The 24,792-nt window shown below is 45.0% G+C and overlaps 1 protein-coding gene across 1 annotated transcript; it reads left to right on the top strand.

Moving 5' to 3' along the window:
• Window positions 1-1,040: 1,040 nt before the first annotated feature.
• On the top strand, window positions 1,041-10,491 carry Mcfd2 (multiple coagulation factor deficiency 2, ER cargo receptor complex subunit). The gene is made up of 4 exons (XM_076833280.1): window positions 1,041-1,118; window positions 6,746-6,906; window positions 7,571-7,730; window positions 8,991-10,491. The coding sequence occupies exons 2-4, from the start codon at window positions 6,758-6,760 to the stop codon at window positions 9,120-9,122; spliced, it is 441 nt and encodes a 146-aa protein (XP_076689395.1). The 5' UTR covers window positions 1,041-1,118; window positions 6,746-6,757; the 3' UTR covers window positions 9,123-10,491.
• Window positions 10,492-24,792: the final 14,301 nt, after the last annotated feature.

Below are 24,792 nucleotides of genomic sequence, written 5' to 3'. Positions count from 1 at the left end.
ATGTGCAGGGTACCTGGAATAAACTAGATCAAACTAACTCAAACTTCAGAGTAAGGAAAAGGGGCACTAAAAGGGTCTCTTTAGGATCCTGGAATTTTCCTCTGGGATAAGGTTGACAGATTTGGATCTCAGATAAAGGTTAGAGAATGAGGCATTCAGTGACAGTTGGCGTTGGCCAACTTTCAAGGCATCGATCTATTAAAGCAGGCTGCAAGGGGTTTGTGGGATCTTCCACCTATCTAATTTGTTTTTGTACTCCTATTTTGGATCCAGGTTCCTATGAAAAACCGATTATGTATCTTTCTGGGCACAAGTGGGAGAAGGGTTTTAAAAAGCGAGAGTCTATATTCTTTTATCCATCTGGCCAATAGATATTCGCTGAAGACAATCTTGTATAGGAGCAAAAATGTTAAGGGCAGGATTGCACATGAATACCTATTCATTTCTCGAAGTATTTTGTCTTCTCTCGAATTATAAAAGCAGCATTTAATCTGGGTCGCCCATAAAATCTTGGTGGGACATGTGAGTTGGTGTTGAGGCTTCGCGGCTTGTGGGATAGCAAGCAGAACCTGAAAGTAGGCCAATCTGGGAAACGCTGGACTCAAGGCCAGCACCAGCGTCTTCTCGCCGATTCTTAGGAAAGGAATTAGGTTTCCTACTATTTTTCTTTTCAACCTGTAGTCGGAGGAACCCGGGGATTCCAAAGATGAGGTGTTGGCGGTGGGAGCCAGCTATAGAGTGCGCCGCGCCCAGATCCGCTAGCCTAGTTACCACGCCGAACCTGGTTCCTGGGGGCTCTCGGGGTTAATTTGCAACTTGCCCGGCACCTGGAGCTCCCATAGGCCTCAATGGGGCTGGAGCTGGGTGTCGCCGTCGGAAAGACGAGAGCGCTGCGTCTGCTGTTCGTTACACGTAGACTCACGTAAGCAGTGCGCGCGGCTATCCGTGGACAGGGGGTGTGGCCCGACGCATGGGCGTGGCCCGTGGCGCAATGGACCGGTGGGAGGGAGCGCGCGTGCGCAAGCTGGCCGGGGGCGGGCCGTAAGAGAGCGTTCTCGGGACGGGGGCTGGCGAGGCTCACGCTGGAGGGGTTCGCGTCTGCGGCGGGGACAGTGAGGGTGAGTGAACTCGGAGGGACGGAGGGCTGACCCCTTGGTCGGAGGTCAGTGGGAGACGCTCAGGCGTTGGCAGCGGGGCGGGATCGGGACCTGGGACCTAGGATCAAGGTAGGAGTAGCTGAGTCGGGGGCTTGGCTCCGGTGCCATCTCTGGACGCTTTGCAGGGCCTGTCTCGCGTTGCGGAAACCTGTGTTTCTGTCCCGGGCTTTGAAGCTTTGGTCTGGTCGATTTCCGCGCTCTTGCCTGGCCCCTGAGGGTCCGAGGACCTGACTGTGGGGCCACCTGTGACGGATAGACACTGTCTCTGGCCAGCCCGAAAGCAGGAGGACAGGAGGCGTTACTCTTGACTGCCCTGGGTTCCCGCACAGGTCCTGGTGGGCCCAGGGGTTGGCTAGGCTGAACCGAGGCGGAGTGGGAAAGCTGGGGAAAATGATTTTCCTTGTTTTAGTTCTCTGGCCGTGGCATTGCTTTCCACGCAGATGTCCCGACCAGAAACTTGGGCACAATTCTCACCACCACTCTTTTACCCACCCACATCGAATTCATCCAAAGTTCTCTATGCATACGTCACTTTTCCAGTCCATCCTGCTGCCCTAGCTGGTTCAGGCCGCCATCGCTGCTCTGGACTACCTCATCCTCCCAACTGATCCCTTGCATCCCTCCTTGATACTCTGCAGGTTGTTCAGTACAAGGGACCTAAAGCTGTGGTTTTAGAACAGAAATCTCACATATCACCTGATTCTTCCCCCCATTCCTTTACCCTTCTTAGAATTCCCATTGCTTTTCCAAGTTCTTATACAGGTTTACAGGCACCTCTGTGACCTGTCCTCTTGGTACTTTACTCAAGACTCAACCATTTCCTTAATACTGTGTCTTCAACTGTATGGAATCTTAGTTCCTAGATTGGACCAAGTCCTTTCTGGGTTTAAGTGTTCATTACAGTTTGTTTCTTCTGCTTGAGGCACTATCCTTTGATTGAATTAATCCTTTTCATGATTCCTGTTTTATTACAGGTGAGAGTTGGGGCTCCTGTGGAACCCAATGGGTCTATTTACTGGCTTCTCCTTCCCAGCTGGCTGTGATCTGTGTGAAGAGTCTGTCTGGGTCACAGTCCTCAGTACCTTTTGCTATTCTGCTGTTCATATGTTACCAAGCTGTTAGTATGTCAGTTAAATGTACAAATGAAGCATGGCTGCTCCTTGGACTCTCCAAATGAACAAACAGATCAAACTATTAAATGTCATTTTTTTCAGAACCAATTCTCAACCCTCAGCCCATACAAAGCCTTCTTTAGCCTAGGAAATTAGTTATTTTCTAAGATCATGGCAGTGATAATGGGGAAAATACTGGTCAGGATTTTCTTTGGCATTGACTGTGTGCACAGGATGTCTGGATGTTGGTAAGAGTGACTGCTTTGAGGGTGAATTCTTATCTGAGTGCCCTCCATCCCCCATCATGAAAGTAAAGCTGCCAACAGCTGCTAGGAGGAAGTCTGGCTTCAGACTCTCATGTGCTGATAGGACTAATGACACAATGAGAAGGAAGGGTGGACCAGGCACAAACCAGAGGTGGGAGGGCTGCATAGAGAAGTTCCTGCATAGATCAGAGCTTTGCAATGAGGAATCACATGCCTAGGTGCCAAAACCTATTGCCCTGATTGAGATATGCCACCCCCATGTCAGTTCAGCAGGATAAATAAGAGACAAAGAAGATAGGGTCCTGGCCCTTAGAGAAGGAGGAAAAGAAAAAAAATGGAAATAAGAAAAATATGTGACTATATGCTAAGGTTAAATGGGTGGAGAGGCTGCAGATTGCCGTGAGAGGAGGTAGCAAATGGTGTTGGCTGGAAGAATCCCCAGGTGACATTTGAATAAGACCTGGATAGAAGGAAGAAGGAATGGACAGATGGAACCACTGGAACAAAGCCACTGGGACCACTGGGACAGGAAGAGGCTGCTAGAGCAGTGAGGGGACCTTGGTTCAAGTCACAGCACCACTGATAATTGTCCAGCACCTCCCTCCCAGGACTGAGGCTGCTCCTCTTGTGGAATGTCAGGCATGGGTTTTGTTCTGCAGTCTCTTCAGAACTCTCTCCTCTTTTTGGATTTTTTTTTCCCCAGCTTGGGCATTATCTTTCAGGCTGTTTGCCCATAGCCTTGAGCTAAGTAGTTGGAGTATAGATGATGCAATATGTTCTTTGGGCAGAACAGAAGAGTTTGTTTCCTTTTGACAGTGAGCCATTTAATTTGTTTAGGTGGCAGCCAGATTCCCTGTTCTTATTGTAGCACTTGAAGGTTGTTCTTTTAATAAGTTAATAGATTTGGGTTTGTTTTGTGTTTTGATGGTTTGAAACAAACCAAAATAAGACAAGTTCAAAATAAATGGTTCTTGGCTTTTTTTTTTTTTTAAGGAATTAGGCATGGTGGTGCACATTTATTTTATTTTATTTTTTTAAAGAGAGTGAGAGAAAGAGAATTTTTTAATATTATTTTTTAGTTTTCAGCAGACACAACATCTTTGTTTGTATGTGTTGCTGAGGATCGAACCTGGGCCGCACGCATGCCAGGCGAGCGAGCTATTGTTTGAACCATATCCCCAGCCCGGTTCTTGGCTTTTATGCTTCCTCGAAAAAGGGATAATTTGGACCTCTAGTTTCTGTATATGAATCCCTTTGTTGCTTTTTGGTGTTGCCTAAATAGAAAACACCACCACCACCACACATGCGTACACATACCCCAGTGTTACATACTAAATATCCTACCATGTAGTTAAAAGAAAGTGTGCCACAGGTTCAGTGATTACTCAGCTCAACTGTCTGTCTGATAGGTAACTCCAAAGTCTTATCCTCAATTACATTACATCAAAACTTGCATTGGGTCTGTAAAGGTGGGATCACAGTCTCTCAAGGACCATCGCACACAGGCTAAGAACCACCAGTTTGTGCCAGGTTGTGCCCAGTGCCAAGAATGTCCTCTCATAGCCAGTCCAGGAAGGGGCACTGACAAATAATCAGGCAGTTTCCAAGATTGTGGTCATAGTTGTCATCAGCAATGGACAGGTGCCTTCTGAATGGAGCTTGTGGGAAAAAACCTAAGCCAGACTAGAGGTGAAGAGGGCTTGCTGGGGAAAAAAGATGTTGGTCATAAATAAGTTTGAAAGACTCTGGAAGAACTGAATCCCAAGTTGTCTGCTATGACCAATAGTGGCTAGTGGCTAGAAGTAACTTGAGACCTTGTTTTCTGGTACCAGGTACTATGGGTAGTGGCCTTGTCAGGGTTTGGGCTCTCGTAGTAGGTAAAGTTGGAAGTATGGTTTCTAGTTGCTTCTGGATTATTTTATGGAGATAGGAATTAACTGGAAGTTGGGAGTGATGGCACATGCCTATAATTCCAACAATTTGGGAGTCTGAGGCAGGAGGATTGCAAGTTCGAGACCAGCCTTGGCAATTTAGTGAGACTGTCTCAAAAAAGTTTTTAAAAAGAGCTGGAGATATAGTTTATTGGTAGAATACCCATGTTCAATCCTTAGTAGCACATGTGTGCACACACACATACACACACTAAAGTATTAACTGGAAACTCTCCTATCCATTTAGTAGTAGAACAAAATTATGGGAGCAATTACATTAAGGACATTTTTGTAAAGAAAAAGATGTTTATAGTATCATTTCAAAGCAATAGAAAGTAAAAAGAAAATCACAATCACTTCTAATCTCATGATTTAAATCAATCTCCCTCCCTCCCTCCCTCTCTTCTTTCTTTCTTTTTGGGGTTGAATCCAGGGGCACTCTACCACTGACCTGAATATCTAGCCCTTTTTAGTTTGTGTTTATTTTGAGATGAGGTCTTGCTAAGTTGCTGAGGCTGGTTGCCTCAGCCTCCTGAGTAGGTGGGATTATATGCGTACACTACCACACCCAGCCAAGAGAGTCTTTATTAACAATTTTTAGTGTGTATATATACACATACATATTTTTATTTGACTGAAGAGAATTATTCTTTATAAACTTGCAGCCTGTTCTTTCATGTAGTCTGTATTGAGCATCTTATTATATAGCACGAGAGATTGCATTATAATGTCGATGAGCAATAAGCCTAGATGCTGCTTTTTAGCACCCTGTGAGTCACATATCCTAGCGACAGTTGTTCCCCTTAGGGGAAGGATCATGGCGGTGATGGGCAGAATGGTTTGGGGAAATTTTGCTAATCATCATAGGGGCATACTTTCAGGGTCCTATCCCAAGAATCTTTTAAGATGGATGAAGGGCTGTGACACCTTTCCTTCCCAGCCCCAGGCTTAGAGAGGAGACAGTGACAGTTTCTGAGCTGTAGGCTGAGTGTGGTGTGTATAAGGGTGGGACCGGAACCTTCTGTTTTATCTTCCCTGCTGTAGATCTGGGGCTGTGCTTCATTTGGCCTCTTCGGAATCACTGACCTTTGTTATCCAGCAGAATTGGCTGTGCCTTTTGGTAACTGACTGTTAGATCAGGTCTTTTCTTCATTTTTATAGGTTGGCTCCTGGCTGACCTTTACCTTCCTGTTTAAGAGCAGCATCTAACCCCAGGAAGGACGGGTACTTCCAGTTGCAACAGTTACCAAAGGCCTCTCTGATCCTTGGTGGGAAATAATGATTCAAATAAAGTACTCCCTGCCCTCAGGGCTGACTGAGTTTTCTAGTTGACCGCAATCTCAACTGTAGTGAGACTGGGGAGAATGTGACAGAATCCTAACTACTCTCTCACTTTCCTTTTCAATGCTCTCTCATAGTAGTTAAGTCATTTGCTTCAGTCACAGCCCTGGGAGGTGGATGAGACTGGAGTTGACATCCTCTTCCTCATGTCCACTGCTGCAGAGGGGACCTTCCTCCTCGTTGCCCTCAGTGTTCCTGTCTCTGGTCTGCCCCACTTTATACCTTCTCCATGCAGCTGCCAGATGAGTCAGTCTGAAGGCTAACTCTCATCTCATCTCTCCGTCATGAATCATTAGTTCTTCCCTATTTGTTGCTCAGAAAATGTCGACCCCCCCATGGCCTGGTGTGTGAAGCCTCCTCCAATGTGGCCTGTTGAGCCTTTCCCCCATCTGCAGTACTGTCTTTCCAAAAGAGGAAGCTGCTTGTGTTTCTTTTTCACTTGTCTGCCCCTGTTCCCACCATTCCCCTTCCTTCCCTGTACCTTCCAGGCCCAGCTGAAGTGTCACCATGTCTGTCAGCCTTATCTGACTTTCCTTCATCTAAGGAAACTTCGTGCCCTGTACTCCCAGGGGGTTTTCTTTCTTGAATACACTGCACTCTCTGCCTTTCTTAGTTCTACTCCCAGTTGCAAGTGTTTCTCTTGGAGGACTGGAAGGTTGTAGACAGGACTTATCTCTGTATCCCCCTGAGCACTCGTGGAGGTGCTTAGCCCTCTGAAAGTGTGTCAGGAAGCTTGGCAGATTCCCCTCCCCATTTGAGTGATGAGAGCCCAAGGTCATCTCCTAGTCTAATGACAGAGCTGGTGTGGCCCAGTTTAACATGCTCTCTTTCCCAGCCTGGCTGCCTCACCAGGTTTCCCAGAAGTGTATTATGTCAAGTCTCGAGAAAAATCGTGGCTCTGTACTCTGCCTTCATCTCTTATGTTCCCCACCTCCTAGGTACCGGTGACCATGAGATCCCTGCAGCTGCTCAGAGGCCCCTTCCTGTATGGCCTGCTCTGGGCTTTTTGTGCTCCAGGTGCCAGGGCTGAGGAGCCCGGGGCCAATGTCCCCCATCCCAGCAGCGTGGGCCTCGATAAGAACACGGTGCACAACCAAGAGTACGTATTTGGCCAGGACTGGGGTCCAGGGCTTTCCAACATCTGCAGCTGCAGCCAGCTGCAAGGGCACACTTCATCCTCTTTCCTTTCTCCTATTTATGTGGCTCCTTAAAATTTGTCAAGGATGCTGTTTATTCCCTAGAGCCACCTATTAGGTGTTCTATTTCCATCCTCATTTGTAAATGGTGGCTTAGGATAAATGACTTGCCTGAATTTAGTCTTTCTCTTTCACAACAGACAGTCAGATAGACAGTCATGCATAGATAGACACACACAATAGTAGTGGCAAAATCCAGAATATAATTGTTTCTTGACTCTGGCAAGACTTTTTCTTACTGACACATTCAGATGTTGAGTCATTTGTCCCAGCTTTTGTCTTGGGCTGGTGGGCCTCACACATTACACTGGGTTATCCTTGAATTGTTTTTAAATTGATGGCCCAAAAGTGTTGTAACAAAATTCTAATGATAAAGAGGAAAACAAACGCATAATCTTACAGGCATAACATACAAGCTGTGCTCTGTCCCTGCCCCTTGCCGGGCTCTGTCTGTGGATCAGCCTTGAGTGTGGTCTGCCACTGTTTTTCTGAGCTGGATGAGATTTCAGGTCTTGAACTTTTCAGAGCCCTTAAGGTTTCAGCATGATCTGATTTGTTGGTTTTTAGGCATATCATGGAGCATCTGGAAGGTGTCATCAACAAACCAGAGGCGGAGATGTCCCCACAAGAACTGCAGCTCCATTATTTCAAAATGCACGATTATGATGGAAATAATTTACTTGATGGCTTAGAGCTCTCTACAGCCATCACTCATGTCCATAAGGAGGTAGGTCAGGCAGTGGCTCAGTGGGTGTGTCCTGGAAAGCCTCCCTCTGGTAGTTCAGTCCCCAGTCTTGGTGCCCTGTGCTATCTTTGTGCCTCCATAGTACTGCTTCTCCTTTCTGTCTGCTGCTCTGATGTACCTCTCCTTGTTCCACAGTCCTTCTCTTGGTGACCTGCTGAATCAGAGGCCCCAGAGCTGGATATTCGTATCTTAAGCCAGTACCTGAAAAGATAGGCCACATTCACAGTGCAGAGCAGGGGGTGGAAGAGGTTTTTCATTTGAGAAGAAGGGTGAGTGGGAACCATGGGATGGAGGGCTGTGGCAGAAGTCAGATGTCCTGTGATACAGTACAGAGCTAGTTGGCTCTTTACCACAGGCGGAGGAGGCAGGGCCAGGCACTGGCATTACTTCCATCTTCTAGATGAGCAAATGGAAATCAAAATCTTGTGTCTCCAGACTTAATTTTGTCCCCTCTGGCCTCCAGGCCACTAGAGGGGAGGCAAAGTTGGTGATGTAGGCATGATGATAGGAGTGCAGCTTGGGTTAGCCCTCAAGGAGCACTAGCAGTTTTGCACAGGACAAGAACATCATTTTGAGATGATGCTGTGCCATGGGACACAGACTGGTGGATGGAAGCAGAAAAGAAAGGGCAGGTATGGGACATGTGGCAAAGGGAGAACCAGCCACGGGTGTGAATGACCTTAGCTTCGCACCTAGCAGTGAGCCTTGTGGCACTTACTTCTGGAGTAGGGCCATACTTTCTCCTAAAGGTTATAACAGGTTCTGCTGGTTGACAGTGCTTCTTCCTCTTTTCTGGTCCTGAGATGTCATTCAATATGTCACTGTTTCCATTTTAACAGGCAGATTGTGCATAAAGCTAGCTCATTTAGGCTGTGAGCTTTTCTTTTGGATGGGTGTATAGGTCATGGAATCTATGACTCTCATAGTTCTTTGTAAGCTAGACCCAGTTTTCTTCTAAGAACATGCATTGCTTTGGTTATTAGAAAAGGGCAAACGGTAATCTTTAAGAGGGAATATGCAAGGGCCTGCTTTGACTGCGTCTTTCTTTTAATTGGCATATGTAATACCTGAATTGGATTATGATAAACTGACTGAATATTGATACATGAGTTTGTGGATTCCTAGAAGTAGCCATGTATCATGATGTTGAAAGAGTCTGTAGATGTGTGTGAGCATGGACGATATCTAGGCACTTCTTCCAGTAAATGTGCAACTCATCACTGTCTAATTTATATCTCGTAGGAAGAGAGTGAACAGGCCCCACTAATGAGTGAAGAAGAACTGATTAACATAATAGATGGTGTCTTGAGAGATGATGACAAGAACAATGATGGATACATTGACTATGCTGAATTTGCAAAATCACTGCAATAAACATTATTTGGCTATCTCCTAGTTATATGCAAATGTGACCCGTGATAATGTGATTGAATACTTTTGATAATGCAAAATAACTCATTTTTAACTACTGCTGCGGCATTTTGGTAAAAACCTGTAGCAATTTGTTACACTGGGGTGAAAAGAGAAATCAAGAGAAATAAAGGAGAAGAGAAATGGACATTTTGTGGTCCCTCAGTGCTGTTAAATCTCTCAATGGACAAGGGCTTGATGAAAGAATCCTCTTAAGTATATGGAATAATTGGAGCTGAGCACTCAGGAACTTAACTGTAGGATATTGCTCATTCTTGATCTTAATTCATGCTACCTGAAAAGTAAGACAATAAGCTTTGCCAAGTGGACACACTTTTCAGTGACAGTGAAGGGATGGAGTGAATGCCACATGTTTCCCCTGGTGGGTTCCATCTCTTCGGATAAACGAGGTCAGTATTCTGTAAAGTTCCCCTGGCCTACAGGATCACTTGCTCTAGGTAAGCGGCTATTTGTTAGGCTGTATCAAAGCCACAACATAAGAAGAATGTCAGATATTGGGTTCAGCAGGCTACAGAGGCAAGGATTCTGTATCCTCTCACATTTTGGAAATAATAGACCACTGGCCTAAGCAATTAACCTTTTCAGATTTTCAATATTTTATACAACTACTGCCACACCTTTATACTTTCCTTTCTGTCATCTTCAACTTGGGAGGAACCTTAATTTAAAGGTGCTCTCTAATCAATAGCAAATATTTTAGCTTTCTTAATATTTGTATTTCACTCTTGTTTCCAGGGTTTCCTTTTTGCAATTTTGGGACTATTTGGAATGTAAGGACTTGGTACAGCAGGTTTAAACCATTGGCTGGCCTTAAGCCTAGGTGGGAAGTGAAAAGATCATTCATCAAACCCAGTGATTAACCTGATCCAAGTTCTGTTTCAAAGGAATGTTGTTTAAATTACCTCTTCTAGCCTGAATGGATGAATTCTTAAATTTCAGGAAATATTAGAAAAGGAAGCTGAAAAATTCCTCAACAGTGTGAGAAATCTCAGTATTTGAAAGTAAGAAGAAGCTGCAGACTGTAATTTGGTTTGTTGGATGTGGTAGACATGCTGTGATAGAAAACCCAAAATGATGGTTGAATGGGGGAAAGAAAATGCATAAAATTTGCTGTAAGATGTATAGAGACTTATTTTCTTTATTAAAGTATTCTTGTAAGAAAACTTATGTATTTGTAAAAATGATTTCCTGTGTCAAGTATTTGTGCAATCAGAGCTGACTTGTAAACTATTCTTGTAATATCTCATTATTTTGAAAGATTTATATAATGAATTCTGAATATATGGCCAATAAAACCGATGGGACAAAATAATGTGCAGTTGATTTTATTTGTAGACCACATAGGCCTTTTCCACCATGCGACAGGCCTGTTTAAAAATACCGCTGCTATTCTCTGCTCCTTATTCAGAGACTCAGTATTCAAAGGCCCTTTCCCCTCTCGGGCATTTTTTTCTTCCAAATGAAATCACTTTTGGTTCTTCATTCTTAAGCCAAATTCAGATTGGGACAGCATTCTCTAGTCGGAGAATATATAGTGTTTTCCCTTTGAGTCTTTGTTTTTGCTTTGCCAAAAAATATAATTAGCCTTATTGAAAACATTTCAGGCCAAAGCATAGAAGCACAGACTCCTCTGACATTCTGGAAATGACACACTTCTGCCTATTAGAAATGAAATTACCATTCCTTTTTTTTCTCTCTCTCTTCTAAGACCTTGAACCTGCATGGCCCGCCTTCATCCAGAGCGCCTCTCCGAGATGGGTTAATGGCTGGAGGGACCCCATACTGCTGGTGGCTGGGAAGGAGGCAGCAAGGGAGGGAGAGGAAGAATCCCTTTCAAGGTAGAACCACCCTATTAATTAGGCAAGATGGAGCCCCTCCTTCCTCCATGGCTGGCTGCTATTGGTACTTGCTCTGTGCTAGCTTTGTGGTCCCGATAGTCTGGCTGCCTTTTCTATACACAGTTCCTCTGATGGGAGAGGGAACTGGGACATTACCTGCTCACTCCTTCATGTCCCCTATGCGAGGCCTTGGCCGCCTCTCTCACAACCTGTCTCAAGAAGTTTTCAAGATGTGTAAGGAACATCCTTACATTATGTAAGAATAATGTACCCAGGGAGGACCCAGGCAGACCTGAGGGGGAATCCTGGGCCTGCTATTCCTTAGCTGTGACATTTCTAAATTACTTTTTCATTTAAAAAATAATGATAATAGAAGTAATAGCTAAGAGAATTAAAATAATTTTTTTAAAAAGTTGAGGCACTTAACATGGTGCTTGTACAGAGCAGATGCTGAATACTTGGTCATTCCTCAGTCTGGCTGAAAAGCCTACCTTCTTCATTGAAGAGTCAGGACTGGGATTGTAACAACATACAACATTGGTGACTCCTTTAGGGCAGGGACTAAAGAGTTTTTGCTGCTTCTGTTCTATCATATATATGCTAAGTGAGTGAGTAAATGAATTTCAAGGGAGAAACTGAGAGACTTGTCAGGTGTGATGTGAGGACAGGAGAGCACTAAAGTAGGAACCAGACTGGGGAGTTTCTGCCTCACCTGATTTCCTGACAGGTGGCTTTCCTGAGCCACTGCTCTCTCCCACAGCCCTTTGTCAGTCCACAGAAAGCACCAGATCACCAGCCCCAGTAGCATCTTTGTCCTCTCATTAAAAAGGTCACCAACAGTAGTAGCACCTTTGTCCTCTCATTAAAAAGGTCTGGGGAAGAAAGGTGAGGGCCTAGAAAGCATGTGAGACTCTGGGATGGAAACCACTGAGGGCAACTGCTTCAGAACTTGCTTTTTAACTCGGCTACCACTCACCAACGGTTAAGAAAGCATCAGAGATAGATTTTTTAAACCAATGGTAGCTACTAGGTGGCAGAAAAAGGACATCTGTATCCCCAGCTGTAGAAATTCTTTAAGAACAAAACCCTCTCTATCTTCAGTGGCCAAGAGATGTCCTTGGCCCAGCTCTCCAGTCATGAGGGGGGACCAGGCCAAAAGTGGTAGATAGGTGGGCAATGAGGGAAGAGGGGGCCACTGAGGGGAAGTAAGCTTTTTTGTTCCCTGGAATTCCAAGTGCCAAGGCAGGGATGTGAAGTAGGGAGCTCAAGACAGGTGTCTGTCACATCCAGGCACCCAGCCCCACCTCCTCAGAACACTGGAAGTCAACGCTGAAGGAGGAGGACCAGAGAAGCTCTCGCCTTGGAACACCAAGCAGAGGGTAGGGGACAGAGTACCACACAGAAAACAGCTGCTGTGGACTGCCTGTGATCATGTGGCTCCCAAAGGCTTGTGGTCAGACGCTCAAGCTACGGGAATGAGGTCAGAAACTCCTTTTCTGGAGAAGCTGAAACGTCCCCATAGAAAAGGGCAATGTTAAGCCCAGACATATGAGGTTCCTATGCAAAATCATCACAGGGCATTTGCTGTCCAAGGACTTCCAGCCACCTTCTCACTGGGTGACTGGGGAAGGAGATGCAGGGTGGAGGAATGCAAGCAGTAGATCTATGCCCTTGCTGCTCAAGTGTGGGGTAGAGGTCGTGATGGTGAACACCCGCTCCACCCAAGATCAGTGCAGTCTGAATCTACTTTTCAACAGGTCCTCAGTGACTCATGTGCTCATTTAGATTTGAGAAGCACTGCTCTAGAGAGACAGTCCCCAGGCACCTATTGTTAAGAATCCTAAGAATCCCATTCCTGCTGATCTGACAGATGGCTCCACTCCTTCTTGGAGTCCAGTGGCCTCCCATTGAATTTCTTTTTTATAGCTCTGGTCAGTGTGGTTTCTACCTTGTTTATAACCAAGAGGACCTTACCGATGCATATGGACAAGTCCGGCATTTTGGGGGAACTGTGACAAAAGGCAGGCTGAGCTTGCCTGAAGTCTGAGCCGGTTTGCTTCCCCAGCTGCATGCCACCCCAGAAGGTAAGCCTTTTGTGTTCATAAATGCTGTGAGTGAAAAATCTTTGTTAAATGAAAATCCTTCTGCAATGAAATTGTTTCCAATCATTTACTTTTTTATATGAAGTCACTCCTCAGATTCTTCCCCAAAGTACCCCTTGTTGAGTTAAACATAGAGTCATAGAAACCTTCTTATTTTTCCATTTTAGTCAAGGCCCTGTTCCCTCAGATGAGGCTTGTATTGCAATGGCTCCAGGAGACTCCTTTTAATCAAGTGGAAAAGATAACTCTGTCCCTTCTCCTCTGTGAAGCTCTCACTGCCTGGTCCAGTCCATGGTCATCTGTCCTGTCTTTGAACTTCCAGAGCAGGGGTCTTAAATCTTTTGAGTCTCATGGAACCCTTACAGAATAGAGTTTTCATATGCACAAGATAAAAAACAAAGGGCATCAAAGGGATGAATCATTGAAATACAGGTGTCAAAATATTTTTTTAAAGTGAGTTATTTAGAAATATATGTTCTTCTTAATTAGCATGGTAAGATCCTGCAGTGGGCATAATAATCCCTGTAATTCCAAAGTAGTGATGACTAAATGATCTGAGAATCTGTAAACTATACTATGTTATGAAAATATAATTTCTACAAATGATAAAGTCAGGTTCCACTCATGGCTTTTTGCCTCATTCATAATTCAAGAATACACTAAATTTGTTGAACTTCATGAAAATAAAGATGTAATTATTTTTTAACTCACCCATGTTCATGGATCCCAAACAGTATCTAGAAAATGTTGTGGACCTGAAGTTCAGAACCCTTGCCCCAGAGGGCACATGGTCAGTGACATACAATTCACTCATCACTGAAATAAATAAATGTTTATAAAAATGCAAGCCAAATAGATGTGTACTATAGCAAATTCCAGTCTCTGTGATTCTTCCCCCTGCACTCTTACTGCTCTGGGATGGTGAGTTTCTATACCAGACTCTCTTCTTGTTCCTGGGACCTCTACCACTCCTCCTCCAGAGCACCGAGAGGGATAAACCCAGGAGGAGTACTCATTTAGTATGTATTGTCAATGCTTGTGATTGTCAATCATTTGTGACACTGCCAACATTTTAAGATTCTGAGATTTTTATTTTAGACCCTGATGCCTGAAACCCCTTCATAAGGACTCTTAATATCTAGCTTGTCATTTGAAGATAAACCACTAGATGGCAGCAGTGGACCACAAAATGGCCCTTTCCAGTCCTTGGTATATCCTATTCAGGAGCTGTCAATTTTTTTAGAAGTGTCACTTCTATTTCACTCCTGGAAAATCCAAGCTCATTTCCCCTCTCCATCTGTCCACCCACCATGAAATACAAGGATTTCATGACTTCATTTGTTTTTTTCCTCCAATAGAGAGGCTGTGCATAATTTCGGAAGAGTGTGGGAGGGTAGATGGACGGTCCAAGGTCACATTCAAAATGTCCAGATTTATCTGCATGGAGAATTAATTTTCTTCCCTAAATTTACTGAGTACTTACTATGTGTTCAATCTCATAAGATGCTTCAGGTAAAAGAATATATGTCAGTGTCCCAGTTATGTGGCCATCTACCAAAAATGAAGGCAAAGAGAGTATGCTGTCGTCTTTGGCTGCAATGAAGCTGAAATATGTATTGCGTGAAATCTCAAAGGTAGCATGCAACAGCAAATCGGCAGCTTCCATGAGAGTAAAGAATGATGGTCTAAGGCCAGGCCTGGTGGCACAAGCCTGTAATCCCAATGGCTCAGGAGGCTGAGGCAGGAGGATAGTGAGTTCCAACCCAGCCTCAGCAACTCAGTGAGGCCCTAAGCAACTCAGTGAGATCCTGCCTCTGAATCAAATTCAAAAAAGGGTTCAGGATGTGGCTCAGTGGTTGAGTGCCCCTGGGTTCAATCCCCAGTTAAGAATGATGATCTATTCACAATATTCTTTGTTTTACAAAGGGGGCCATCAAACTGCCATTATTTAATTTTGAAAACAAAAATATGTAATTCATGATTCCAGTAAGAAATGAACTTCAGGCTAGCCCTCAAATTTGTTATGCATGCTATTCTTAGATAAATCAGGTTTGGTGAGAGACCATGTTATAGGTAGTGTTCAGGTCACTGAAATTGGCAGGAACACAATACTTTATGTGCGATTGTCTGTCTTATTTACTTCAAGATAAAAATCAAAGCTATTTAACCTTTACATCCAAGAGGCAGACTGGCTGACATCTAAACTCCCATGTATCTCAGAGCAGCAGAGCCCAATCACAAACTCAGTTTTCGCTGACTGCCACTCTACCCTTTATCTGGGCAAAAAGATGGCTGCCTTCTCTTCACATTTTCCTATGTCAAACGACCCCCTGAAAAATTCCATACCACGAACACACACACACCCTTTTAACTACATAAGTACTCAAAAAGGCATTAGAATGTGAAAAGAATAAAAACACTGAGATTGCACTAGTTTCTGGGAAGTAGTCCTTTCTCCAAGCCTTGGAAGCCATCACAAGAATGGGAAGGTGACAGTGGTTCTGTGACCCTGAACCCTGAGCCTGCCAAAGCATCCAGTGGAGACTTGGAGAGGGAAGCCTTGCTTTGCCCCCATCTGTGCTCCTGTGCTTTCTTTTATCCATTCAGTTTCCTCCCCAAATCCCAACCTGGCTACAGCTGATTCCAGAAGAAGGATTTCCCCAACCTTTCTTTAGGATGCCTCTCCAGGGCGCAGAGGTTTCAGTGAGTACAGGTACAGGTAGAGGAGAGGCACAGGACTCCATGGATTGGGAAAGCCAGGGAGGTTAAGAAAGCCAGGAGAGAGGCAGAGAGAGCTTGTCAGGGCTCAGCACACTGTGTATCCATTGGAACACAGAGGTCACCAATGGGAGGAAGCTGAAACCCCAGCAGAGATGAAAAAATAAGGTAACTTTGCTTTTTAAAACGTTATTAGTCTTTTTGCAACATAAGTGCCATAAAGAAACCAAACAGGTGTGTTTATCATTGAGCCCTGAGGTGGTTGTGCTGGAGAAATGGATTTGGCCACCATGTTTGAACGTCTCCAAGGAGGGACTTTGTGAATGGAGTCAGTCCTGAGGTTCAAGTTCCTGAAAGGGTTCTTAACTAGTTTCATGTCTTTGGGGAGCCTCAGTTACCTCCCATGCAAGATGGGTATAATCTGGTACCCACTTTATAGGATCGTTGGGAAAATTATATGTGAAGTGCTTAGGGCAAAGCCTGAGGCATTTATTGATGACTAATCAATATATAGTCTATTTTGCTATGCTTGTGGGTGTGTCCTCAGCCAACCAAATCTTCTGGATCTCTGAAGATATAAATAAAGATGAGTGAGACAACCTCAGCCCTCATGGAATGCTTAATGAGCTATTGTGAAACTGGGAGTATCAGGAATGTATATACACCCAGGCCATATCATATTTTGTGGGTTCTAAAATGAACTTTTCTCTCTATTTTAACATCTTTGAATTTGGCAATACTTTTTTTTTTGTTGGTGGTTAATAAAATCATGATGTGGCTTACAATCAGTGAAAATATTGAATTCAGTGAAAAACAGTATGGTCATGAAGATAGTGCAATCATAGAGACAGTCGTCACTCGCCATCAAGATCGAGTCCTGCAAAAATGCTCAAAACCAGAAGCCTGGTACCAGCGACCTAAGATGCTATCATTTCTTCCTGGGATACATCTGCTCCTCCACTGCCTTTGGGGACAGCAATGGGAAGGGCCTCGGTTTGGACAAAACACTTCTGTGGCCAAGGGTTGGGCTGTACCCAAATTCCAGTGCACATCCAGGTCCATGTCTAGAATGCAAGTCCTTAGAGCTCATCTGTCCTGGGGTAGGTCTGGAGGTAATTTTAGGTAATTTAGCCAGTCCCAGGCCCGAGTAAGAGGGGATTTGGGCTTAGGGGGAGCCTCACAGCCATAGGCTTAAAAGATGATCTGGACCCCAAACCAGGAAACCTGCATTTGTATCCTGAGGCTGCTCCTCCAGTTGTGTGCCGAAGTTGGCTTGTGCTGGTTGGCCAACAGGGGTGGTACTGGTTGTATTTACACCACAGCAATTGGCAAATCCTGCAAATCAAGGCTCCTCCTCCCTCATTGCCCCCTCCCTCCCTCCCTTCCCTCCATCCTTGCATCCATTGTATCTGCATACAACTATGAATTTTCCTTACTTGAATGACCTTGAGGATATCACTGAAAACCACTCAGAGCTGATTTTTCCACATGAAGGGGAATAATTATATTTCTCATCTCATGGAATTACAAAATAAAAAGTCTTCACACTTGAGAAACCAATCACGGTGGTGCATGACTATAATCTCCACCACTCAGGAGGCTAAGACAGGAAGATCACAAGTTCAAAGCCAGCCTCAGCAACTTAGGGGGCCCTAAGCAACTCCGTGAGACCCTGTCTCTAAATAAAACATAAAAAAGGCTGGGGATGTGGCTCAGTGGTTAAGCACTGGGTTCAATCCCTGCTACCAAAAAAAAAAAAAAAATGAGTTAAGCATCAAGTTCAGTGCTAAGACTATCAATTTGCAGTTTATTCTTTTTCTTTGCTCCTGAAGTTCCCTGTAATGTTAATTCCTTGGGGACTTACCAGGGAGAAAATGAAATGAAATGATTGTTTCTTTTTCTTTTCTTTCTTTCCTATTTATTTTTATTGAACCCAGGGCCTTAGGCATACTAAGTAAATGCTCTGTCATCAAGTTATCCTCAGCCCATTAATATGGTTCTGGATGTAATTCAAATCTCAATGTGGATACATTTAGCAGAAGGATAACAGTAACCTTTCAGAGTCTTGTAAGCTGTATTTAATATGGCTTAGCCTTACATTGCATGCTTCACTCCCCATTTTTCAGATGAGGAAACCAAGACTTATAGAAGCAATTGACTTGCTGGGAGTCAGATATCTTTTAAGTGAGGCAGGAACAAAGACTTTTGTTGCCCCCTGCTGCCCCCATCTCATTCCATCTTTGACAGCAGAGCATGAGGGTCAGCCCTGGAGTGGTGGGTGGTGTTAAAACACACCAAATCCCCAAACCCAACAAGGTTTTCAGCCAAAGCCTAAAGTTTAGTTGGAAAACTTAAACACACCCAAGGGAGTCACTGGAGAATGATGATAGATGTCGCAGATGGGTTGGTGAACTCCTTGCACAACCAATGGGAGATCATCTTAAGAACTGCAAACAAGAAGGGCCATGTAGATGTCCCCTGCCTGTACCCCTAGACCGCATAATGTCCCACTCTCCTGCTACAGCTGCGTGGGGAGAGCAGCACCCAGGGCTGAACAGCATTTCTTTCTCATTCCTGAGGCTGCACTTGGCCTCTCGGTATTCTCCAAGACAAATACCAAATTCTTGAGAGCTGAGACTGTCCACCCTGGGTGTGAATGCAGATGGTGATTTAGCCTTTGGTTTCTCAAAGTATGAACTTTATTGCCCAAGCTGCTTATTGACTTATGAGCTGATTAAAAGGGAGGGGAAAAATCCTCTCCCAACTCAACCATGCACCAGTCCTTTCCAAAGTTTAAATTAAGTTGAAATTGAGCAGCAGCTTGGCTGCCTCGAGGAAAGTGAGTTGAAGCCAGAATCAGCCTTCACATGAAGAAGGTGTTCAAGGCTCCAGCCTGAGCTCCGCGGGGGACAACGCTGCCCCTTAAAAACGAAAGAGGATTCTCTCAACCTTGGGCTTTTATGAAAAGGTAGAAGCGGCCATTCCCATCCCTTCCCTCCCCCAGATGTGGGTACCATGATAGCTACCTCTCTGCAATTCAAGTTCCCATATTCCCCCCAATTTTTTACCCACTTACACACCCACAGGAAAGGATCTGGGTAAGGACTTTCTCAGTCTTTGACATTACACCATTATGATTATTTATGATCCCTCCACATTTTTTATAGTAGATGGACACAATACCTTTATTTTATTTTTATGTGGTGCTGAGGATCAAACCCAGTGCCTCACACGTGCTAGGCAAGTGCTCTACTGAGCTATAACCCCAGCTCTGATCCCTCCACATTTTGAAATACTAAAATCATTTTGTTAAAAATATTTGTTGATATAGGAGAATGTTCACAATGTAAAGCTATATAGTGATAATACTGGGAAGTTGTATAATAAAATGTGAACCCTGGTCATTTCTGGGCTGAAAGATTATTGGTGACATGTTTCTTTTATCTTTCTGAATCACATGTCATCATAGTTATTAGTTTCTCTATGATATTGAGGTGACCTATAAGCAGAATACAGGGTCTGTGGCTAATGTACTTCTTGATGTATTAATAGTGTTAAGATCCACTTTAAGAACACAGAAGGTATTTGAAAGCTTTTCTAAGTTTTATAAATTGTTGTACAAGGAGCACATAATGGTCTGCCTTTATCTGTGGTTCTGATTTCAGTAGTTTTGGTTACCCAAAAATATTAAATGGGGAATTCCAAAAATAAACAATTCATTGAGATTTGGTGCCACTCTGAATAGTGCAGTGAAATCTCATGCAGTCCTGTTTTCAAGACACAAATCACCCCTCTGACCAGTGTATTCACTCTGTGTATGCTACTCACTCATTAGTCACTTAGAAGCTGTCTTGATTATCTGGTCAACTGTGACAGTATTGCAGTGTTGGTGGGAAGAGTCCTGTCCTTGAGGGCATGGCCTGAGCCTTGTTTGCTTCTATGTCCCTAGTTGCTGGGCACATTGCCCTGCACCAGCAGCTGCTTATCCCCAGGTGATCTACACGTGTCTATAAATGGAATGACTGGGATCCTCAGGCAGGTGGTCTGTTGTCTTTGGAACCAGTGGTGCACAACAGAAAAACAAACTGAGAGGATGTGTGTACCTGTGATGACAACATCGAGCAACAGCGTGGGCAACAGTGGGAGCTCCCAATCACATTTAACTTTTGTGAAGAATATTAGAATTAGTGAACACAGCCCAGCAATGGAACAAGTGATTGAGAAATGAACAAAGAGGGACAAGGTCAAAAACGGATTGGTGGCTAGGTGTGGTGATGCACTCTGTAATCCCAGTGGCTTGAGAGGCTGAGGCAGGAGGATCACAAATTCAAAGCCAGTCTTAGCAAAAGCTAGGTGCTAAGCAACTCAGTGAGACCCTGTCTCAAAATAAAATACAAAATAGGGCTGGGAATGTGGCTCAGTGGCCAAGTGCCCCTGAGTTCAATCCCCAGTACACCCAAAAAACAAAAAATGAATTAGTGGGCCAACAGGTATCATCTCAACTGAATCAAACCAAGGGCAGTGAGCAGAAAACAAGATCCCCAGGGTGGATCCTGGGTGCCTCAGGGTCTCTGGGCTTGGATCAGGTATGGCTGCCTCTCCAGGGTACCACACCCTGCATCCTGACTTCCTCCTAGGGTCTCTGTTGCCCATGGGGACTTGGGTCAGCCACCAGGCTCCATGTAAATTAGCCACATTATCAGCTCCTCCTGGCAGAAGCTGTGTCCTATTTCTGGTTCTCCCATCAGTTTGCACTTGCTAAAAGCATGCTGTTTGATAGATTGGCAAGCAGGGCAAGGTCTTTTAGCTTTCCATCTTAGCTGTGGGTTGGAATCACATGATCCAGACTAATTACATCAGACTCTCTGGGGTTGGAGCCCAGACCACTGCACTTTCTAAGGCCTCTCTGCAGTCCCTGGCCCTAGTTGCTCCCTGTGAGAAGCCCAGGCTGAGAGCCAGGATCTACCTGATCATGGACCCTTCTAGCTCTGGCCAAGCCCTGAGCCCTGGCACCGAACACTTCCCTGGATCTTCATTCTCGGGCAGGTGTGAGCAGGAGTGACCCTCACAGACTGTCAAGAAGGCTGCCTCTGGCTGCAGAAGATGTAACCATGGTCACCAGCCAGCGCCTGCTGCTTTCTCACAAGTATAATTTATGAGGCAAAAATTTCTCTCTTCATAAAAATGTCCCACGCTCCTGTCATGAAGGGTAATTGAGGCTTTTAGTTTCTGCGTCAGTCATTATCCATTTCCTCATGTGCTTAGTGGCTTTGGCCCAGGGGGATTTAAGTCATATTCTTGGTCAGTGAGTAAAGGAGGATATGAGATGGACATCCAGGCCAGGTGACTCAGCTGGCCCCTGTGTCCTCCCAGACCCAGCCCTTTGCTCACCGCACTATGTCCAGGGGAACAGAAGGAAGAGTCTGGAAAGGGCTTCTGTGACCTGTCTGTAAAAGGGGGGTGCCCTGTTTATGTCTCGGGTTATCATGAGGGTCAGACGAGGTGATAGATGGGAAGTGGCTGGTGCAGAGTGGGTCACCTGACTGCTGCCTCCAGTTTCCATCACTTCCTCCTTCCCCACGGGGAACCAAACCCACGCACAATTTTATCTGCAGCAGGAGATGAGTAAATACTTGGGAACTGAATTCCAAGCAGCGTGAATTATGGCCTGAGATCATGACTGTTGTGGGATGTAGGCCCATCTCCTTTACCTGCCTGGAAACCCTTGGTCACTCATCAGCACCCACCAGAGCAAGCATGGCCCCCTCCTCCCACCTGAGGGTGCATCTCTGCATGTGGCAGGCTGAATGGCATTTGTAATTCACCAGGTTGCCTTCCCGTCTCCTCTGCAGTAGTTAGACCTGGTAATGAAACATCTATTCTTCTTACTGATAGATAAAGAAACCTGGATCAGAGAAGCCAAGCTATTTTTCAAGGTCACAGAGCTAGTTGTTCTTTCCAAGCATTTATTCCAGGCTCAGTGTTTAGTGCTCAACAGATGATCCTGGCTCCCAGGCCCTCTGCACTGGAGGATGAGGACGCCTCCTGGAGAGGTCATCCGGGAGTGGAGCTTGCGGGAGTGGCAGAGGGGTAGGTGCAGAAGTGGTATGCTACCATCTTCTCCAGGGTCAGATAAGATACTAGGAAGCTCTTTTTCAGGGTACAGAGCTCTGATGTCACCACTGGGGATGGGGGAGCTGTGTGCCTGGGGAGAGAGAGGACAGGACACAAGGACTTGGAGTCAGTCCAGGCCTGGTCACTGCTTCAGTGTAGTAAGGACACATACTCACCAAGAATAAGTGGCTGAATGCTAACAAAAAAGTAGCTTTTGTCCATTGGAAAGAGCCCTGGAGAGAAGGCAGAGACGCCTGCGTTGTGATTGCTGGAGGCTGGTGATCTCAGGATACTGAAGTAGACATGTCAGGCAAAGAGGTGAGGAGGAGCCACCACGGTGGGAGGTCAGACCAGACACAGGTGATAGGGTTCCTAAGCCTGCCAGTTACCAGCTGTGTGATCTTGGGCTGTTACTAACACTCTGGGCCTCAGTGCTCCCATCTGTAAAATGTGGATAGCAGTTTTTATCTCAGTGGGTTGATGAAGATTGAGTTAATCCATAAAAATTATTAGTGAAGTTCTGGCAAAACCTGTATGTCTGCTACCATCATAACAACCACTAATGGGCTGGCAAACGGGAGGTACTCGTTCTCAGTGAACTTGAATTTATTGGTCCTTTTTCACAGAGCAGGGGATCTCTGCCTCTAGATGACCCCTCCCTGTCCCATGGTCCATGTCCACACTGAGCTCTGCCTGATCAAGGTAGGTGGCATCAGTCAGGCGGCCCAAGCCAGGGTCCTGCTTAATTCAGTCAGGCACTGAGGATATTCTGTGTGTGCTCTTTGTTTATTTTGTGTGGTTTGGTCTCTCCGATACGGGTGAAATATTTCTGTTTTAATTTGAATTTCTCTGAATGCCAGTTCTAACACTTCCTCCTTTATTTTTCTGACTTTCCTCCTAATCTCAACCCAGAGCTACCTAATTTGATTTGTGTGGGACTTTACAGTTTACCAAGCATCGTTGCCCATAAGGGCTAACCCAGTCCTCCCAGCCTGGAGATGGAGGTAGCCGCTTGTCCCTGTCCCAGGGATGTGGAAGGCGAGGTTAACACTAAAACAACCTCTCCACCCTGCAAGAGAAGACAAATCTTTTACATTCAAGCCTGCAGTGCTCTTTCCACCAGAAGACTTTAAACTTGATTTTTAAATATGCCTCTACTGACATAGGTTTTTTAAAGTTCTTTTCTAACTTAATATTATTTCAGAAATGTGGCTACTTTTTTCTACTCTGCCACACTGGCCATCACTTGAATAGCCATGTAATATAAAATGTTACCCTAATTTATTCAGCAGCTCAGGTCATGGCTCATTTAAGCTGCTCTGATTTTACTGTCCTAGAAGCAAAGCCACTGGAACTTTCTAGAACCAGAAGTTTTCTTTCTTTGGATTATCTCCTTGGACAAATGAACAAGAATGGGGTGAATGACCCAATGAACATGAATTTATGACTCTTGATTTACCTTGGTATTATTGACCTAAAAGAAACCCAGGCATGTTTACTCATTACCCATCAGCATATGCTTTGTCTATCCATCCATCCACCCACCCACCCTCTATCCACCCATTTACCCACCCACACATCCATCCATCCATTTGCCCACTCATCCACCTATCCATCCCTCCAAAATAGTCTGCATTTCCTCTAAACCTTAAGTATATTGCAGAAGTTCCAAAAGAGTGTGTGCCTTTGTCCATGTGTGGAATGCCTTTTCCTCCATTCATCTTCCAGTGTCCACCCTTTTGCCAAAGGACTTCTCTTAGACCAGCCCCTACTGCTGCCCTGGCAAGCAACGTGTTCCCAGGCTCTGCTCCCATCTCGCCTCCCTCAGCTGACTCCTGGTTGATTCTGGCTGTCCTGGATCCTTCAGCTTCCCTTTGTTTATTTTGGAAGGCCAGTAGCCACTGGTTGGTTCCAGTTATTTCCTCAGAGCCTGGTTGGTGGAGGGTCTATGCTGGAGACAGCTGACCTGAGTGGGGGGCGGTCAGGACTGTGGGGGGGGGAGAGAACAGTAGTAGCTGTGGGACAATCTCAAAAGTGATTGTCCTTTGAAGGCCAAGCTTGGCCCTGGCCTCCCCTTCTGGCCTCAGAAGGTCATGAGTTGTTCCTGAGGTCCTCCGCTCCTTCCTTCTTATAACCTGTGACCCACCAGCCTTCATCCCCTCACATAGATGCATTGTCACAGCCCCAATGCATCTATGTGAGGGGACATGGGAAACTCTCCAGGGGATTTTTCTCCTGAGAGAATCTTGGCAATGAGGTTTCATTTTTTTTAAAATACACCCTCTATTTCTCTATTAAATAAATAAAATAAGGCTATAGCAGAAAATATAAATAAGCAACAATAATAAAATCCTCTGATTGCACCATCTAGCAATGCCCATGTTAATACAGGGTGTAACCCCTAAAGGGATTGGTGTGGGTGAGGAGTAGGGACTTGGTTGGGTCAAGGAATGAATGAGGCGGGAAGACCTGGGTTAGGGCCACATTATTCTGTCTCCAGAAGCCATATGGAGAAAGTCTATGAGCCCTGACCTGGGGTCAGAAGCTGACTGACCACTTCCTACCTGTGTGACCTTTGACAAGTCACCCAATTTCTCTGAATGTTTTCTTGCTCATCTGTAAATTGGGAACAATAACTGCCTCATAGGATTAAGTGAGAGTGAGCATGACTCCTGCTGTTCAGTGGGTGCCGATGCCTCTAAGCACTTTATCTTGTGAAGCCATATTTTAAGCAGCAGAAGAAACACGTATGTCTTCTGACTGATGAATTGACTCTGAGTGGCACGATCATAGAACCCAATGAAAGTGTGGAGGAGTGTGCATGTTCCTGAGCCACTGGAG

This window comes from Callospermophilus lateralis, chromosome 14, assembly GCF_048772815.1.
Source record: "Callospermophilus lateralis isolate mCalLat2 chromosome 14, mCalLat2.hap1, whole genome shotgun sequence".
NCBI lineage: Eukaryota > Metazoa > Chordata > Mammalia > Rodentia > Sciuridae > Callospermophilus > Callospermophilus lateralis.
Note: the sequence above shows the minus strand (reverse complement) of the source record. Positions and strands in the feature narration are given on the sequence as shown.

What these genes read in the sequence shown, in the direction of transcription:
- Mcfd2 (XM_076833280.1), top strand. Translation starts at nt 6,758, where the DNA reads ATGAGATCCCTGCAGCTGCTCAGAGGCCCCTTCCTGTATGGCCTGCTC. An exon ending in AACACGGTGCACAACCAAGA is followed by an intron (nt 6,907 to 7,570) that starts GTACGTATTTGG and finishes GTTGGTTTTTAG; the next exon opens with GCATATCATGGAGCATCTGG. An exon ending in TCACTCATGTCCATAAGGAG is followed by an intron (nt 7,731 to 8,990) that starts GTAGGTCAGGCA and finishes TATATCTCGTAG; the next exon opens with GAAGAGAGTGAACAGGCCCC.